The sequence below is a fragment of the Python bivittatus genome, unplaced genomic scaffold (genome assembly GCF_059951505.1).
Source record: "Python bivittatus isolate LINGU-HERP-01145 unplaced genomic scaffold, Pbiv_v1 ctg000690_np1212, whole genome shotgun sequence".
NCBI lineage: Eukaryota > Metazoa > Chordata > Lepidosauria > Squamata > Pythonidae > Python > Python bivittatus.
This window is the reverse complement of record NW_028277096.1, coordinates 6724142-6744337: the sequence shown is the minus strand read 5'-3', so window position 1 is coordinate 6744337 and position 20196 is coordinate 6724142. Positions and strand designations below refer to the sequence as shown.

General features: G+C 40.9%; 1 protein-coding gene across 1 annotated transcript in view; it reads right to left on the bottom strand.

The window, feature by feature from the left end:
• The window catches only part of FSIP2 (fibrous sheath interacting protein 2), a 60463-nt gene that overhangs the window by 8448 nt on the left and 31819 nt on the right, over positions 1 to 20196 (bottom strand). The window contains exons 17-22 of the mRNA XM_088152557.1: positions 15692 to 19103; positions 15434 to 15610; positions 12176 to 15385; positions 3372 to 11752; positions 1464 to 1718; positions 151 to 315 (exon numbers count right to left, since the gene is read on the bottom strand). Coding sequence (XP_088008683.1) covers positions 151 to 315; positions 1464 to 1718; positions 3372 to 11752; positions 12176 to 15385; positions 15434 to 15610; positions 15692 to 19103 — 15600 coding nt within the window. The remainder of the gene's footprint in view (positions 1 to 150; positions 316 to 1463; positions 1719 to 3371; positions 11753 to 12175; positions 15386 to 15433; positions 15611 to 15691; positions 19104 to 20196) is intronic.

Below are 20196 nucleotides of genomic sequence, written 5' to 3'. Positions count from 1 at the left end.
ACAGTGCTTTAAAAAGAAGGGAAATTGAACAGGGCATATTCAGCGAAGCAGCCAAAAGACAAAACACATCTAGTTTTTCTTCAAAAAATGGAGAGAAAGATAGATAACTTGAATCCTAGATAAACAAGAGGAGCTCTTCCTTTGCCTTACCTCATGCACACGGTTTACCAGAGATGAGGATGGAAGAAGAGCGCCATCCTTCTTGTCTGTGGAGAGCCCACCTCCATCATTACTGCTGGACAAAGTTGGAGGTGGCAACCTGTTCCTTTTCCAGCTGGATGGCTTTGCCATGAGGGGCTTGTGTAGGGCGGACTGCTTTACAATGAGAAGAGAGGGGTATCAAAACCATTGGGCCCATTTTGATCACAAAATATTGGTTTTATGGAGACTGTGGTATGATGGAAACTTAAAAAAAACCATTTCCCCCTTTCTTGCTGTGTGTGCATGTGTGGGTGCATTTGTGCAGCTGGGTGGCTATACCCTTTATATTTAAAATATTCCTTCTAACTGAAAATAGCACATTATGCAGCAAAAGGACTCTAGTCTGTAGAAGCTTATGACCCAATAAATGTATTATTTTTTAAGGGTCTCAGAGTTTTATGGTACCCACTATATTAAAATCTGTGATTCCTCAATAGGATCTCTCTAGAACAGAGGTCAGCCATATGGTATTCATAGGAATATATAACAGTCTCGAGATACTGGTGATCCTGCATGAGATTTGAGATTTCAAGCAATTTTTAGGGATGAGAGGAGAGATCATGTGATGGCACCTGGCATTTGTAGTGGCTGTCAGTCTCTGTTCCATGGCCAAATATTTTTATTGGCTCTCTTGCATGCTCCAGTCCATCATGGCTTCCTGCCCCTGAAACCCACTTCCTGTGAATTTCTTGTTTTTGTGAAGAGACACTTTTGCAGAGATAGCATGGCTTCATACTGGCAAATTTGCATCCAAACACTTTTAGCCAAAAGCTGTACCCAAAACAATGCTTTGACAGATACTTTGGAGGGGGTGAAGAATGAAGGAAGAAAAATTTTTAAAAATGCATACAAACAAGAGACTGGAAATTTCAGGAAATTAAGCTCTAAAAGGGATGGCAGAGGCCAAAGCTTCATTGCAATTGCCATATAAGGGTTGAATGTTTCCCAGGAACTGGGAAGGGTGCAAGGCAAGAATTTCCTCCGGCTGAAAAACAGACTGTTCCCATGAGCTGCAGAACCACAGCAGGAGCTCCCCAGCAAAGCTGGAAACAGTGCAACCCACAAAAAAAGGCAGATTTTCTTTATTTGCAAAAATAATGAGGTGGGGGCATGTGAATTGCATCTGAGATGGAACCTCTTTGGCATGAGAAGGGCCACTATAGAACAGGGGGTCTGTTAGCCCCTGTTGTGACTTATCTACGTGCAGGTTGCCCACAAGAATTATCCTGTGAGGGCCTCCCTCCACTGAACCATTCACTTACTGAAATTACTGTACTTTCATGTTGTGGATGAAAAGCTGGAACCTCAAAGTAAAAAGATCTGTGCTCCGTCAGTACTTGTTCCTCCTCATCACTCTCCGTGTCGTCGAGAGCCTGCCTTGGAGGGTAGTTATGGTTGTCAATGTCATGTGCTACCAGGCGAATGATGAGGTCTTGCTTGCTCTCCACATCCTTTAAGAGTTCCACTTTTGTGATGTCTGGCTTTGTCAGGCTTTGGAATGAGTTTCTGCAGACAGCCTGAAATCCAAGAGGGAAGCCAACATCTCACATGTGTATACTGGTCCTTTTTCTATCAATTAGTAATTAGAACAGTGAATTCCCTCCTATCCATTAAATCCTGTTCTTATTCCCAGTGACACTGTCCTACACAAGACCACCGAATTGTATTTGTGAAGGGTATCTGCATATGGTATTTTAATTCACTTTTTATAATATAACTGAAAATAACAATACAAATAATGTAAACAAGCACTGTTACAAATTTACTTTGTATATAACTGTATTCTCAGCATTTATAACAAAACAGTTAGGATCCAGATGATGTAACCCACACTTACATTCCATTGGCTGGTTCACATATAACATAACATGGTTTGTTTGTTTTTGGCTTAATGTGATGGTCAAGTCCACCCCAAGAAAAGACCCACAATTTAGAATCCACGATTGGATTCATATATCACACTAAATAAAAAAGAAATCAACTACTATGTGACTCACTGCAATATCTAACATCAGATAAAGGGTAAAATCCGTCATGACTAGCTTGACTAAAGCAATGCGAAACCAGCCCATTATTATGCCAGGGAAGCACCTATTAGAGAAATCCTCTGGACACATGCCAGCAACACAACAGCTCCAGGACATACTCAGCTCAGCCCTGGAAGGAAAAATAATACAACTAGAAAATTAAAAAGACCTGCACAGAAAGGAGCAAAGAAAACACAATTTGTGGCTCTAGCATGGCTGGGGAATTCTGGGAGCTGAAGTCCACACACCTTAAAGTTGCCAAGTTTGAAAAACACTGCTCCAACACGTACAATCTGCATCACACCATGTGACATGATGGCACAGCTTCAAAAAGCCCTGACCTCATAACTGCCAGACTTGTAGAAGAGTTCCAGCCCCAACACATGGCTCATGGTCACCAAGAAGATGGAGAACCCCAGCGGTTCAGTGAATTGGGAAGCTGGCAAGTAGAAGAAAAGCCGAACACGCCTCCTATAAAAGGAGCCACAAACTCTCTCTCAGACTGTGAAGCATGGAGCTTGCACTTTACAACAGCATCTGAAGGCTCTGGCTCACCTTCCCTGCTCACCTCCAAAGCTGCCTCCTGAGTGTGAGAAAGGAGTCCTGTCTACCACTCCTGAGAACAAAGGAAGGAGACATCTCACTAACAATGAAATAAGAGCCCTGCTGAATCAAGCCAGGATGTGGCTAACCAGATACATCCACAAAGTTCACATGCATGGGCCCTTTTCTGCTGGGTCTCCCCAGCCACTAGAATCTAATTGTGTTGCCTGTGATTTGTGCAGCTGCCAAAACAAGCAGGCACTGATAGAATTAGAGTTTGTTTATCCGGAGAACTTTGGCTGATCTCAAAAAGCTAAGCAGGGCCAGATCTAGTTGTTATTTGCATGGGAAATCACTAGGAGGTCCCTGGGCTGTCATCTTAGACCAGAAAGACCAAAACAAAAACAAAAAACCTGGAAGACAGTGCTAAACCACTTCTGTAGTATTACAAAGAAAACTATATGGGCCTATCCTCAAAGTCACCAAGGAATATTTGGAGCCAGATAGCATCTACCTGGGCTCAGGTAACATACTGAAAAGGAAAAAGATAAAAGGCATTCAACAGACGTCATTTCAGTTCATGCAAGCAGTCTCGCCTACCTCTTTTGGTCTCACCCCAAGGCGCCCAGCCATATCCAAGGATGGACGCCTTTCCTTCCTTTTGTTGATTTCTGGAGCAGTGTGAGCTCCCAGGTCATTGGAGAGACTTTTGCCTGATGCAGAGGCTCTTCTTAATTCTGTTAAGCTCACACCCGTCTTTGATAAACATGTCTTTTTCAGTTTCTCCAATGGTTCTGTTTTTATGGACAGCACTGCTAAATGATCTGAAATTATGTCTGGGTCAATTTTCAGGGGCTTATGGCCAATATAGGGGACGATCTTCACTGGCAATTCTTCTGACTGCAGTAGGCTAGCTGGTGTGGATTCATCTCGCACTTCTGACATGCTGGACAACTCTAACAGAGCTATATCTTCCTCCAGTTCCATATGGGAGCTGACTTGAGCAATGACTTTGCCTACAATGCGGTCCAATTCCAGAGCGCTGAAGGTTTCATTTTCTGAGTTTTCACCCTTTCCTAGGCTGCAACTGGAGATCTCATTGATAATGATACTTGCTACTTGCTCTGGGAATATCAGCTGGTTGGTTGTCATGTCATTATATAGTTCTTTTTGGGACCCTGATTTCTCCAGGACGTTGTTGACAACAGAATGGACAACTTGGTTGACTGTCTCTTCATACTGTGGATCCAGCACTGGCTGATCATCTGAAGCTACGAGGTTGATTTTGTTCTTTGACATCTCTTTCTCCACAGATGTTTTTAGCAGGCCAACAATTTCATTTACATCTGTTTTAGATAAGCTTTTTTTCTCATGAATTCCCAAATCATATTGTGCCAGTAGGATTGTTGTCAGGAAGCGGCTTAGAATCTCTTCCAGGAAAGCAACAGGCACTACAGGAATTTGAGTTCCTGAGGATTTCTTCATTTCTTTTCCTGCCTCTATGTCAGAAAGAAATTTTTTGACAATTTTCTCAGATTCCAGCTTTATCACACTGGGGCTGGGTAATTCTTCCTCTAAATCAGAGACCGGCTGAAAGTCATGTTTAGAAATCTCACTCACCATGAAGCAGGCTACTCTGTTAACAAAGTCTTCATTGCTGTTAGTTAAGTCTTCATACAGAGAAGTTTCAGAGTTGGAGTGTTTTAGGATATCAGTATAAACGGAGTCAACCACTTCTCCAACTGTTCGGCTGTCTTCAGAGGCTAAGTCTTCTGAGTCATCCTGCTGCCAAACTTTAAGTTTATTATTTGAGAGGAGTATTTGCAAGGAGTTAATAATCTTTCTAGCCACTTCCTTCATAGACGCAACACTTCTTGTATCCACTTCATCCAGAGGAAGAGAACTGAATATTTTTGTGAGAAGTTTAACAGCTACCTCTTCTAAGATTAGAGAAGATAAACCTTTCAGCTGGGATCGCAAGTGAGTCTGGCCCTCTGATAGCTCTGGACTAGCTCCATATTGATCCTCATGAGCCTTCTCAGCTTCAATGGCTTCTTGCTGTCGGTTTAGCTCTTCTGTAAAGTATGTCTGCATCTGATTCCCAGAAATCTCTTTGATCACAATGTCCACAATCCTCTCCAGAAGGATTGTACAGCCGGTTCTGATGCACTTTTCGACTACAGAGGTACTTCCAAATTCTGGCAAAAGACTGTTATAGATTGAGTTGGCAACAGTTTGACTAACAACACGGTTGGGCTGCACCCTGTCAAGATACTTGACCTCTGCATTTTTGTTTTTTGAAATCTCAGCCATCACTTTGCTCAGAAGTTTCATGTGAATAAAATCAAATTCTGCACACTGATCTGTATCAGTAGATGTGGAAAGTGTTGTAGGAAGAGGGAGGATTTTAGATAACAGGAAAGCAAGGACATCATGGATAAATCTCTGAGAGACTAGAAATGGACATGGTGTAGCTATCTGAGATGGAGTACTGATTTTCTTCACCTCTGTGAACACTTTTTTAGCCATCTCTCCAAATTCAAAAGGTTTAGAGGCTGGATCTTGGAATGTCTTTGCTTGTACTTCCTGAATCTGGTAGCCTAAAATTTCTTTCTTTATTGCACTAGCCAATTTTTCTGCTAACATGTGACCATTTGCCATGTCCATACAGATTGGGACTCCAGACCTCTGATCTTGCAAAATACTACATAAAGAAGCATGGATAATTTTAGCAATCTCTTTTTTTTCCACATCTGGGAAAGTCTGTCCACCTTCAGGTAACTGTAGGACTTTTACTGGAGACTTTGCAAACTCCTTTAAGATGGATTCAATTAAATGTTTAAGTGAAGGCTCAGCCTCAGCCCCTTGTTTCTCTAGCATACAAACACTGGCTGTAGATGTGAGCAATTTGCTAATTAGCCCACTAAAGATATCCTTCAAGAAGGAAGCTGAATAAGTATCAACTCCATTCTCAAGTTGCATTAATTGAGGCTCTCCTTCACCAAGTCTCACATGGTGTATTGTCCAGCCTGCAGTTTTTGAACTAAGAGTGGAAGAAGGGTGAGACTGCCTTAGAGGAGATTTTGATCTGGGGGAATGATAACCCTGTTTTGTTTTACTGAGAAATCCTGGTTCCATTAGCTCTTCAGCTGTGCTTTCCTGTTTTCTGTTTGGAGATCCAGACTTTACATAGACTGTTTTACAAATATTTTGTACTATGTTTTGAATACTTTTGCCAGCATCAGAACTTGGTTCTTCCTTCAAGTGGCTTATAGGGGGACTTCTCTTCCCTCCTTCACTCAGTGCTGGATCAGGAGAAGCTGATATACTAACAGGGAGCCAAGATGGAAATATTCGGCGTAAGATTTTGACAAACATCTCTCCAAAAACAGAACCAGAGGATGTCGACTCTGGGAGAAGAGTTTCAACTCTGTCAACAATGGTCTCAGCTTCCAGAAATGAAAACAAATATGGAGAAGTATCACCAGTAAACAAAGGCAACAACTGGTAACCAGAGATATCTCTTATTATTATAGGAGCCAGTTTTTCTGCTAACATGCAGCTGTTTTTTTGAAAAGCCTTAAAAATCTCAAACTCTGACCCAAACTGTTGCAGTAATTTTTCATAAATTGAATTACTTATTTGAATCACCTTTTCAGCACCTATCTGTGGAAGGCATATATCTTCCTCTGCACTCTGAATAACCTTAACTTCTGACATTTTAAATTCATTTACCAAAGCATTTACAAGTTCAATCACTAGATTTCTCATCTCATCTTCTGATAAACTGATGTCCTTAGAATATGCCAAAATATTAGGGGAAGATAAGATTTTGCAAAAGAAAGCAACCACCACATCCTCTAAAAATAGGGCAGAATAGATGCGTTGAGAAAATTGTTTCCTTTCTTTCTGCCATTTAGAGCACTCAGAAGAGGAATCATTGCTACTTAAAAATGGGTGGAGGTGGAAGTTTAAGATTTCTCTTATGAGGAAATTGGCAATTTCATGCACAGTGCCATTCCCCTGGACCATGAGAGTATTCTGAAGTTCACCTTGGGATTGATACTTTTGCAAAATCTGATTATAAACTGAATTAGCAATGTCTTCTTCTGTCTCTTGATCCATGTCTGGGATTCGCTCTGAGATATTTTCCAGCTTGATTTCATGTGCTGAAATCTCTGTAACAACATAGCCTTTGAGGTTTGCAGCCATCTCAGCGAAATCTGTTTCAGAAAAGTCATCATGTTTTCCAGTATATGCAGCAATGCTCTCTGCATTGGGGAATATTTTCTCCAGGAGCTGGTTAAGCATCTTTTCTAAGACTCTGCAAGGAAAGACAGTCACCCCAGAGTCTGGAATGTTCCCAGCACTATGGTTTACGTAAGATGGTGCGTCTGGTGATGTTAAAGAGTGAAGATGAAGCTTAAACATTTCATTAATAATGAAACAAGCTATCTGAGTGACATACAAATTCTCTAATATTTCTCTGTCTTCTGGGAGAGGCTGCTGCAGCAGAACCTCATGCAGAACATCACAATACACAGATTCTACCATGTTCTCTATTGCTTTTTCTGAAATACCAGTTTCTCTTTCATTGCCATAAGTGCTAGTCCAGATGGCCTGTTTCAAAATTATTGCCATGATGTCCATCTTAACCTGGGCAATTCTGTCCTGTAATTCAAGTCCACATGGACCTTCTCCGTTATCTGAGGATGTAGTAGCATTAGAAGATGATGGGAAAATATGGGCAAATAATCTATCAATGATAGCTTCCAATACTGGGTAAGAGAGCACAGTGATATAGGGTGATGCTGAAGACTTCATCTGGGGGCCACACTGATCTACCATCAGATTTTCCTGAATGAGGCAGTTTGCTTCTAATACACTTGATGGGCATGCTGACTGAAGCAGATTATCTATAGCTTCTTCAAATTTTATAGTGGCTGTTTGACAAGGTGAATCATCCCTCTCTTCTTCTGGATATTCTTTTGACAGAAAACTTTGGGTAGAATCATTGTAAGGTGAATTCTGGTCTGCTATATTTGTATCCTCTGGAGGGGAACCAAGAGGCTCTTCAGGACCTTCTTGAACATCAAAGTGAGCTTTTGCAAGCTCTTTTGTAACTGATTTTGCCAACCTCACAGCTGCATCTTCCACATTTTCCCCAGAGGCACTAAGAGGGATGTCTGATAATGTATCAGAGATTTTTGAAAGCAATTCAGAAATAACATTTCCTAGGAAAGAAGTAGGTGAACTTTTCTTTTTTCCCTCAATTGCTTCCCTGAGGTCCAAGGGCTTGATCGCAGTTCTATAAATTTCTAATCCTCCCATAGAGTCTCCTGCAGCAGCTCTATCCCAACCAGAAGTCTCCTCTCTGGATACAAAAGCTTGAACATGCTGTTGGAGAATGTCTCCAACAAGAAAGCCAGCTATTCGATCAATAAGAATATTGCTCTTATTTTTCACATCTCTCTGGGCAGCTTCAAGGGAGCCTGATTTCTGTATGATCTTGCTGCACAAAGAATCTGTCATGTTCTGAATATCTTCCTCAGAATACTCATACTGTTCAGGATGTGTATCCTTTGTAACTCTGATTTCATGCTTTAAAAGCTTCATCCGAACATCATAGAGCAATTCACTGGAGAGCTTGTTTAAGTCTGTTTCTGAAAAGAGCTTTTTACTCCAAGGTGATGAATTATCTCTGGGCAATGTGGAAGGGAAAATTCTTCTGAGTAGACCAGTAATTAGATCTTTTAGGAACCCTGATGATAATAAGGTGCTAAATGGCGACCAGCTCTCATCCTCATGGAACCCCTTGTCTCTAACAGCATCACTAACCTCCTCTTGAAGTAAAGGTGAAACCCTGGACAAATCTCCAGAAAATAAGGGGTGTAGAAGATAATCAGAGATGCCTTTTTCAATCAATCTTTTAACGTTTTCATAAATGACATTCTTTCTTATGCGGCTGAAATCATCTTCTGGAGTCATCTGTCTTTCTCTCACTATATTGTTGTATACAGAATCTACCACATCATCCATGACATCTGACAATGGGGCTCCGAGACTTTGTTCCTCTCCTTTTTGCACCCCAGTAACCGAAGCTCTGCCAAATTGCAAATTAATTGAACTGGCCATCCTTTTAGCCACTTTACCAAGCTCAATTTCAGACTGTCCTTTAGTCATTTTCTTCTTGTCCACAGAAACACAAAAGATTTTAGATAAAACTCTGGAAACAATTTCTTCTAAAAACTTAGCTGGGAAAACTTCAGTACAAGACATTGAAGGTTCACTGATGCTATCCAAAACCGTCCTGACTATATTCTCAGACAAGGCTTCAGGGTCGGGACTTCCCAAAGAGTCCTCATCCTTGGAGAGAAAAGTCTGAAGATGATGCTTAGTGATTTCCTGAATTATGAAGCTGGTCATGCAGTCAACAAAAGCAGCATTCCGGCATTCCACATCCTTCTGTATAGAGAGCTGTGAGCCAGACTTTTTTAACATATTTCTATAGACTGAATCGACCATGTTCTGAATCTCTTTCTCTGAATGTAAACGGCATCGATCATCCTTTTTTGCTACCCAGATTTTGTGTTTTGAAATGGACCTCATTACTTGTTTGATTATATAGGAACAGAGCTCATTAAAGTCAACTTCTGACATCTCTCTTTTGTCTTGGTTGCAGGTGGTGCCCTCTGCAGGTGGGAAAAGCTGAGTCAGGAGTCGATTTATTATTCTTTCTAAATATTTTTGAGACAATATGGTAATGTATGTTGGAGGAGGTGGCCTACTTCTTTTAACTTTAGGAAAACAGACACAGCGCTCAATTCTCTGGATGATGGATCCAGGTTTAACATTTCTGAAAGCACTCTGAGGTAGCCTCCTACATACTGCTGGAGGCAACTGGTAATCCAAAATTTCTGTCAGGATAATTTCAGCTGCCCTCTCAGCCAGAATCTCTATGTCCCCCCCCACATCTCCTTCAGCAGCTAACTGGAATCCAAACTCTCTTAAAATGGAATCAGCTATTTTGCTGACAGTTTGACTATCAACCAGTGGGAAGTATACTTTCCCCTCAGCTCTCGGCAAGACTCCAACACCAGCTTTCTTAAATTCTTCCATTAGTGCATTCACAAACAATGTGTTCATCTCATGAAGGTTGATACAAGAATCTTGATCATATTTGCTCTTCAGTGAAGAAAAGATCTTGATCAAGAGCTGAGAAACAATGTCCTCCAGAAACAGTGCAGAGTAAATAGCAGAAAAAACTGGCTGGAGTTGATGGTGATCTCCATGTTCTGTCACTACCACTACTTCTCTTCTGTAGGACTTCTTTTTGCAGCTTGTAGGCAAGGGTTTTTTTGCAACTGATCTGCTGGTGGGTGCAGCTGGTCTGTGCTGGATTGCTGCTTCCAGAACAGACCTGTTCCTTTCTCGGGTGCTTTTTCGCATTTGACGTCTTCCTGGAGTAGACCCTCTAGGTTCTGATTTTCTACCTCGTGATGAGGAATACATGTCATTTTTACCATAGTGGGCATGCTTTTTATTAAATGCTTGACCATGTCCTTTTCTAGATGCTTGCTTTGGGAATTCAACAGTCCTTTTTGAGTAAGTTTTCATTTGCCCTGGATGCTCAACACTGAAGGAAAGCTCTGTCATTACAGGTTTTACCAGAGTGTGAGCTAAAACATCAAGGGCTGATTCACAGGAAGACACCCCTGACTGAGTCTCCACCCATGGCTCCTCTGTGTACTTAATGTCATATGTGAAAAGGGAGGTGCTGGAGTCGGCCTCATGAGCTTTCATCTCTTTATGCGAATATGGCAAGACTTCATCATCACAAACACACTTCCTCACGTCATGAAGCTGTTCATTTTCTGGAAACTCATCAAAAGCAAAGGTTCCTGTAAAATGATCTGTCAAGAGGCATTTGTCCAAAAGTGCCCGGATCAGCTTTTCACTCACAACATCCAAGAGGACAACAGACTTGGGAGACAGACCCAAATTGCTGTTAAGTATGTCATTACTAAGTTTGTAAGCATGTGGACACATCGAGGAATAAAGTAGCTGTCTTTTAGTTGATCTATTTGAATTTTGATAAGGCATCATATTTTGAGATCGGGCATCTGGGAAGGACCCACCAAAATCATTCTGTGACTGATCAGGCCATAACGAATCTAAAATGATGTGCAGAACTTTGTTGACAATATGTTTTGACTCACTGGTTTTCAGGCTACGGATGAAACTGTCCAGATTAGAAGCAACGTTGTTTAGTCTCCTGTTTTTGAGGGCCATTTGACCCATTGTGGAGAGACAGGACGTCCTTTTGACATCACTGGAACCTCTACAATCACCCCTCGAAGCTCTACTGAAGCGAGGTGAAGAAATTAAATGCCGTTGAGACAAACTATCTCCAATTTTCCCTTGGCTTGCATATCTGCTTCTCATTTCAATTTCCAGTGACAACAAGTTGCTAACCTCCTTCACAAGAGGATGATAAATATCATCAAAGTCAGCCAAACAGAGAGGTGGAACAAAAATGTTTCTTGATCTCCTTGTCTGAAAACCTTTTCTGCTGATACTCTCTTGCAAAATGTTTCGTTCACACAGGCTATTGATGATAACCTCAGAAATGTGGAATGCTAACTCTTCAATGTTCATAGGAGAGGTTTTAGGGCCTCTCAGCCCATGTTCAGGACAGCAAGCATCCACAGAGCAAAACATTGACAGGGATCTTTCAAAACACTCATTTCTTTCCTGCATATTGTGGCGTGCACTGGGATTTGAAACTCTGTAGAGCACATTGGACAGAACTGCATGAGTCAAAGGTTCCCAAAACAAATCAAGGCATGAAGACTGCTTTCTACTAGATGGCAGATATGTATTTCTCCAGATTCGATCCTGAAGCCACTTTGATTCAGACTGGATTACTTCTTGTTTCCATCTTGGCAAAGAGGTCCTATACGATACTTCATCCAAAGCATCTGGGGAAGTAAACATGAACAGGTTACCATTTCACATCCGAGTCACAATTGTTGGAGATGTAATTTGGACGATGAAACATTAGGCTGTATGGTTTCTCCTACAATTGGTATATTTTGAGCTAAGTTAATGGATTTGTCAAAATAAATTTATAGCAACCACTGCTTGTCATAGTTACATAGGTTCACATACTGGTTGCAGCCAAAAGAATTATTATACAACATTGGAAAGATAGATCAATGTCTAACATATAGCAGTGAATTGTTGATATGTGTGAATTAGTTCTTTTTTCATAGGGGGCAAGGAAGGGGATTTTCAAGCAATTTGGTCAAATGGTTTTAGAGACAGAAATATGTTTCTGACCTAAGGGAATCTCAGCTATGCAGCCTACTGGATAGGAGCTGCTGCAAAGCTCTCAGACTAACCTCTAGACTGGAAAATAATCAGCTCCTTGATGACGTTCAAAACAATGTGGTTGGCTAGCAGATGAATCTCACAGGGGTCTGGGACATGAGCACAAGCCAGAAGTTCTATGTCTTTGTGTCTCTCTGGACTCTTGCACTTGAAGATATGCTGTTTGCTCTCCCATTTTGAGAGTAGGCTGCTACTGTCTAGCATGAGATAGCTTTCCTCTGTCATTGTCTTGTCACTGGAATCACTCAACCTGATCTCCCAGCGATTGAGCAAGCTTTGCCTCTTCTGCTTTGGTTCTGCAAATACTGAGGAGCCTGAAGATCTCAGATGAGATTTTTCCTTCAGTGGAGAAAGATGTCTGAATTTCTCACAGTGGCTGCTTTGCACCATAGGCTCATTTTCCACTCCAAACTCATACAGGAGAGTGTTGACAATGGTTTCAGCTGTATGGCCAAGCTTCAGAGGACAGAGGGCAGAATAGCAGGTGCTTTCTGGAATTGCATAAGGATATTTCCTTGCAAAGGACTCATGGTGAGGAAGAAGGCCAGCCTTGTTCTGATGCCCCATTCCAGTTTGCCTAGGAGTAACTTCAAAGTCTGCTGTTTTCTTAAAGAGCTTTTCCAAAATGCTTCCCTCAGGGATAGAGCTTTGCCGGGGAAGCCAATCTTCCTCAAGAAAATCTAGTCTGAATTGACCTCTATCCTGTCTTCGTCTTCTGGGAGGTCTTGATCTGCATTTCTGTCTCTCTGGTGCAACATGAGCATCACACTCAGAGTACTTAAAGACAGAAGGAAATTTAGATGGGACTTCTTCTTGTACTTCACTCTCCTCCTCTGAGTAGATTACCATACCAGGAACATTGATTGGGGGGAAACTATCCCCGGTATCTATCCTTCTGTACATTTTAGAAGTTGTTTTCACCCTTGGTGATTTAAACTGATTCTGGGCAAGAGCCCTGTCCTTTGCAAATGCTCGGCCTGACATTTCTAGCTGGAGGTTCTCCACCATTAATTCAGAGGTGATCTCAGTAAGGCTTTCATTGCAGCGATCTAACATGACACTGATAGTCTCACTTAGCACCAAGCTTTCAGAAGAGCTGCTAAATAGATTGACTTCCTTGTGGGTTAGCTCTCTATCCAAAGTGTGCTTAATAATTTCAAGAATGCTGCTGACGGCATTGTTGGCATATACATTCAGTTCAGAGTGGAGCATTTGCACCTGTTGGATTGCAGTTTCAATGCACTCCCTGGTGACAGCACCACCCAACTTGGAAAGGTCCATAAAGTTATGGGTTGATCCTAAAGTAGGCAATGTTCCTTTCCCAGTGTCTCCCTGTAGCTTGTTTCGGAATGCTTCTACTGTTGTTTCTGCTACATTTGCTACATGAGTTGAAAGTGAATCTAAGGATCGTGTCAGTTGCGCAAAAGAAAGGCTTTCTAATGGGAATTTCACTATTTCCAAAAAATTACATTTAAAGTCCCGTTTAAAATGTCGAGCCACAAAGGTCTCCAGTGTGAGGACAATACATTCAACTGTTTCTTTGGCTATTTTGTCAATTGTGTCCATGGCACTTTTCAGTGAAACATTATAAAAAGGAAATTCAGGTTGAGTGAATCGATGTTTCAGAATTTTTGCAGATCCTTTGGGTACTGCCTGGTCTTTTCTTCCCAGACAGCTATATTTATCCGGAGAAGCAGGAACACTGCATAATAAGCATCTATGCACATTTTCAAACACACTTGCTACAATATCTCTGGCAACTGAGCCAATCTCTGTCTGAGAATCACTATGAAAAAGCCTAGGGCCGTCAACCCTTTTAAAGCCATAGCAGAATAGTCTCTCACTGAGCTCACCTGGAGTCTTCTTCAAAATGCAAACAGAAGGTTCTAGATCTCGAGTTCTCATGTAAACCTCACTTACAATATTCTCTGCCACTTGCAGCATTTTAAGGGTTTCATTTATATTTGCATCTGTCAATGATTGCTGTTCAAATATTTCTCTTAATACGCCTTCTTTTGGAAGGACTTGATTGAGGAAACATGCATAATCTTCATAAAAAAGACCTTTAGGCTTTCCATGGATATCTTTTGTTGTCAACTCAAATTGGAAGAACATCTGGGTAGAAGGAAGTCCATCAATTTGGGAACGTTTCAAAGAAGTATGTTGATGCATATGAGAAATCTGCACATCATCAGTGTGTAGATCTTGCACCACAGAATGAATGAGGTCACTTGCTTTAGAGATCTGCTCTGATGACAAAGTATTGACTCGAAATATAGTTCTGTGATAATCTTCTGTTTTGAATTCATTAATAATAGTTCCCAAAACTTTGCTTACTACGTCTTTAGCATATACTGTCATGTCAGATTTTGACAAACTCCCTCTCAAGAGTGAGCTTTCTGAATCATCTGAGATTGTTCTGGGCCTATTTATTGTGTTACTGCCAGCTTGTATGTCATATTGAAATGGTGACTGCACTTTCCATCTCTGTTGCAGAGACAATGGAAGGACCTCTTCCAAATTAGATGCAGCAAAACAGGCAATTTTATTCAAAACACTTTGAACCAGTTCTTCACTCAAGGACTGTGGAGAGGGTTGGAGTTGAGATACTGCCAGAGTAATCTTTTGGATGTTTGATGAATCTTTGTTGCTGCTTGAATTATTTGTTTCTAACTTTGACACACCACAGCTAAAGAGTGTGTCCACAACAACTGAATACATCTTATTAAGTATACCATCCACAATCTCACCAGCTACATTACCAGCATTTCCCTGGCATACAGTGTCCATCATTCCATTATAGGCTGAAGACTTGGATTCAGAATTAAGAAATAAGGAATCATTATTAAAAGAGGGCAAATGCCCCAGATCTCCCATTATTCGTTGGGTAACTTGGTTGAGAACATCTTCCACTCTTGCCAACAATGGAAAACTTCCATGCTGTCCTGGCTGCTGTTTTGCAAAAATCCTTTTCAGGACCCTTTTTTGAATCTCATTTTCTGTTAAGGCTATCTGAACAGCTATGATCTTAAGCAGATCATTCATAATTTCATTGGCAGAAGCATTTTCTTCATAGGGGAGAAGATTTTGACAAGACAGCATCTCCCGTTCCAGATCCTTCTGAATTACTTTAACAATGGTGCAAGTCAGTTTTTCAGCACAGAGCCTTAAATTATATTGAGAGTCCTGAACTGCTAATTTTGCTTTATCATGGTGGTTACCTGCCTTGACCTCTGTAGCTCTTTGTGCACTTGATGCTACATATCCACTTTCAAACAGAGACTGCTTTTCTTGCTTAGCAGCCATTCCCAATTCAGATTCCAGTTTCTCTTCAACAAACGTTTCCAGCCTAAGGAAGACATTATCAACTAAATATTTTGCTATGCCTTCAGGAGAAAAGTCTTTTATATCTGGAAGCTGCTTAGCACTAAATTCACCCATTTTTCGGCCAGAGGTTTTTTCAGCTTTTAATAGGCCAGGGGCTTGATGCTTACTTCTTTTGAGATCTGGAAGACGATTCTTATGTCCAGCCTTGGATCCCCGTTCTGTCAACTGTGCCAGAGGCTCTACTGTCTTCTGTACAAAATCATAGAGGAGAGACTGGAGTTGAGACGAAAGTGCCCCCTTCATATTCAGAGCAGCTGCAAGACCAGAACTCAGATCTTCAAACACAATATCTACCAAGTCATTGGAAATCAGCGAAACATCAGATTTCACCACAGCAGGTGTGGACAATGCTTGTTTTGTGCTGTCATCTGCAGCCTTAGGAACTTGTAATTCCCCCATCCCAGAACTGTCCATATCTAACATTATGGTCTGATAGATTTCATTTAAAAAAGTTTCCACTGTGTTTTGGATTTGGGTCTGAAGATCTCTTTTATAGGTAGGGTTTTTCCTGAAAACTTTTTCCAATACACTTTCTTTATGTGGCAAGGGGCTCTGTGCTTCAGAGAGATGTTCATGAGGAGCAAACATAGTCAAAACCATGCTGACAATTTGGCTAGCAGCTATGCTTTCAGAGAATATAACAGGAGGGGTTGAAATTTTATCTACTTCCTTATCCAATCCATGCTTTAGATTTTTCAGAATCATCTTAGCCACATCACTGGCATATGATTTTAAATTTGTGTAAGATAATGTTACTGCCTGTTCTGGTTTTTCTTTTGCAGCTAAAATAGAATTATTGTAGGAGTTAAAAATATCCTCTAAACAATTAGGCAAACTACCACGTTGATTAGCTAGGATTCTTTTGAATTCTTCCTGTAAGGCAGAGGAAAAATCTGAACTAATTGACATCTTTAAGTTTTGCACATCCAAACATAATTGGGATTCCACTTTGGATATGACAAAGGATTCTAGTTTTGCTATAAAAGTTTGCACCAAATCATTAGCCAGATCTGACTTAGATGGATGTTCAGGCTGACTAACATGCTTTGGATCATGCATGGGTTTTGTGCTACTCTGTGCTTCTTCTTGTGGGAATTCTGAATCAAAGGACTTCTCAGGGACTCTGAAATGCACTGTTGGTAGGCCTTTGCCAGCTTCTGTGGGCACATTTAGAGGAAGAATATCAGTGAAAACAAGGCTAGAGTGCCTGTTCCTGATGCCCTGCAGGTCAGTTTGAGCAGCATGGGAAAGAATCTGGAACACAGTTTTTACCAGATCACCTGCAAAAGTACGTACTTCTGTATCAGAGATTAGAATCTGACCAGTGAATTCACTTTGTTCTTTGGAGGTAGGTTGTCCCTCTGCCTGCTGCCTGCAGACGCTCACATGGGCAAGAGATGAAGGAGGAGGAGTGGGGGGCCAGATTGTTTGCTCTGCCCAAACATGCTGGAATGTTTCCTTTAAAAGATTCTCCACTATTTCAATGATTGGCAATTGTTCTTCCCCTTTAAAATCTTCTTCAATTTTTTTCATGGCCTGCTCTAATGTCCATTCATGAGCTATTCTCTGTTGTTTTGTCTTCAACACTGGGTCAGTGGTTTGCTGACTTTCAATAGAACAAAAAATGGCATCTTGCACAAGACTGTCCAAACTACTTTCTGTCTTCTCTATATGTTTTGATTGAACCTTCACATCTTTGTCCAGAAATTCCCCATCATCCTGGAAAGCAGATTTGGGGCGAGACCTGCTTCTTTGTCTTGATTCAAGACCAAAACCTTCATATGTGATTTTATGCTCTTTGTTGACTGTTAATCTTCCATCCTGATCCCTTTTCTCTTTTTCTTCCAATTCAGCTTCAGAGTAAATTACCATGCCAGGAACATTAACAGGAGGAAATGGTTTTCTTGTATTTTTCTCATCTGTGAGGAGTGTTGTCATGGTCACTGCTGTTGTTGGTGTCTCAGGAGCTGTAGAAAACTCAAGCTGCCTTTGCATTTTGGGGCAGGAGCTAGATCTTGCTGTTGGAGAAAGAATCCTCATTTTTTCTGTGCTTAGACCATTGAATACATCATTAATGAGCTGGAGGAGAACTGAGCTCTCTCTGGTTGGAATAATTCCTTCTGGGTTCATCTGCCGCTGGATGAAGCTTAGGATGCTGCCAATCATCTCTTCCACATACCGAAGGATATTGGTCTCTGAAGAAACAACCATGTTAGATACTATCTTACGAATTGTGTCTTTCACAATTGCATTTGCTGCTTCAGATTCTACTGTATGTGGTGGAATTGCTGCATAAAGTTGTTCAAGAGGTATGCCGATTGCTTTGATTTTAGAAAAGAGTTCAAACTGGGACACTTTTGTTTGGCTTGACAGAGCAAAAACCTTCAGTTTATCAATAATAATCTGAACAATCTCCTCAGCAATGCCAAGCATAGACTCCAAGGACAGGGGCATCTGAGCTCTCCAAAAGGTTGGATCAGGAGCAGCATATTTCTCAGAAGCTGCAATGCACATTGCTTTCCATTCTGTGGAGAAGTCGTCCCTGGAGATAGTCTCAAAATATTTCTTCTGAGCAGTGGAGTGGAGTTTACTGAGCACATTTTCCACAATATCATTGGCGACAAAACTGGCCACCCTTGAAACTGAACCAGCAACAGGTGGCCCTGCAGAATGGCTGCCTAATAGGCTATCTGATATGGATTCAAGAAGGACTTCCATTGAAATAGAGACAGAACAAGCTGTACAGCCCAGGTCACCTAATATTTTTTTGAAAATTTCATCAAGAATCATTGCAGTAACTTTGGCAAGAGGCAACTTCAGGTCACAGAAAATACTCTTAAGGTCCTTCACATCAATGGTCTCTCTTTGGTGAGTAGAGTCATTTGGTGGCCTATGTTCCCCTCCAGCAAATGGCAATTGTTCTGAGTCAGTGGTCATAGTAGTTTCAGTTTTAGAATGGAGCCTATTTGGCACGGTGTACTTCCGTTTACTGTGGTATGAAGTACTAACATTTTCTGGATCATCTGTAGAACTTTTTTGCATCTGGGAGATATGGCTGTCTGATTTGGAACTCCTCATGCTTGCTGTAGTAGACAGAAGCCCATTGTGTTTAGATGGGGAGAAAAAAACAGCTGTTTTTCCTCTCTTAAATTTTCCCTTAAAGATGTCACTGTCTAGAGACATGTGGGTGCTCTTGGTAAAAGAAGTAAAGGAAGACTTAGAAGAGAGCAAAGAAGTAGACACTGGTTTCCCACTAGTAGAACAGAATTCACTTGGAGAGCTGGTGGTAGGTTTTATACTTGTGTTAGTAAAGCTGACTTTCCTAGTGGCAAAGGTTGGGAGGCCCCCATATCCTTCATAGTGGTCTTCATTGCAACTCGTACAGCTGCTGGAGTTCTCTGAAGATACCACAGACTCCTCAGAGATTGTGTACACCCGTGTCCTGACCCTCTCTTCAAATTTGGTGAGAGCTGGGTAGAGGATACTGGTGACTGCTGATACCACCCAGGTCATGATATTCTGGATGATGCTATTGAGTTCCGAAGAAGACACCTAATAAGAAGAGAAGAAGTGTTATATAGCAGGCAAAAGACATGCACATAACTCCAAATAAGGAGTTTTTGGGAAGGAGGTACATCTATACCACCTCCCCTGGATTTCTGCTGAATCAGTAGTTCTATATACTGATCTATATAAATGCCAAATATAATGACATACAGGATATTAGTGATAAGATCTCCCAAGTTCATTTTTAAACATCTGGGGGAGGAAAACTTTGATTGGAGTAGCACCAGACAGATGGGGTATTTAATCCTTTCTATTACAATATTTTAGCAATCAAAATCCTATTCTCTACATCCCAGTTGTTAGACCCACCGATGGAGAAAATATTTGGTGCTTAGAAGATTATTGATTGATTGATTGATTGATTGATTTGATTTACAGTTTATAGCCGCCCATCTCACTTTTATGTGATTCTAGGTGGCTTACAGTAAAACAAATAAAAACACAAAATACATAATACAAAACAAAAATAAAAACACATAGCAGGCGGGCATGATCTAGCCTATCATCCATACAACAGGAGAAGTTGGGTCTCCACAGCATGTTTAACCAGGTCATTCCACAAAGTGCTAAGCTTTGTTAGAATTCACTTTGGTAAGGTCTTTTATGGATTCATCCACAAGTCTACCTAACTGTAGCATAAAGATTTCTTTATTTACTTATCATTATTTGCATGATACCTCTTTGCCAAATTCTGGGTGGCTCACGCTAATAACTTTCAATAAAGCTTCCAATAATAAAAACAATATCAAAATTATTGGACCATATGATTGTAAGAATGAATGATCAAAAGAGGATGGTAACCTTTATGAAAACATTGCCTAAGTGCAAACCAACTCATATTTCCAGAAATGGCAAGCTCCATCCTCCCCCCACAGAAACCACAGAAAGAAGTCAGATGTTAGATGAAGTGAATAACTTACCTATAAGGTTTGCATTTGAAAACAATGGTACTGGTTGGAATTCTTGTGCTGCCACCTTAATCTCTTCCTAATAAATCTAAGTAATCAAACCTCAGAGTGACTTCTTTCCTGGCGTTGTCATTTCCAGTTTGGTTTCTTGCTATAATTTTAACAATGGT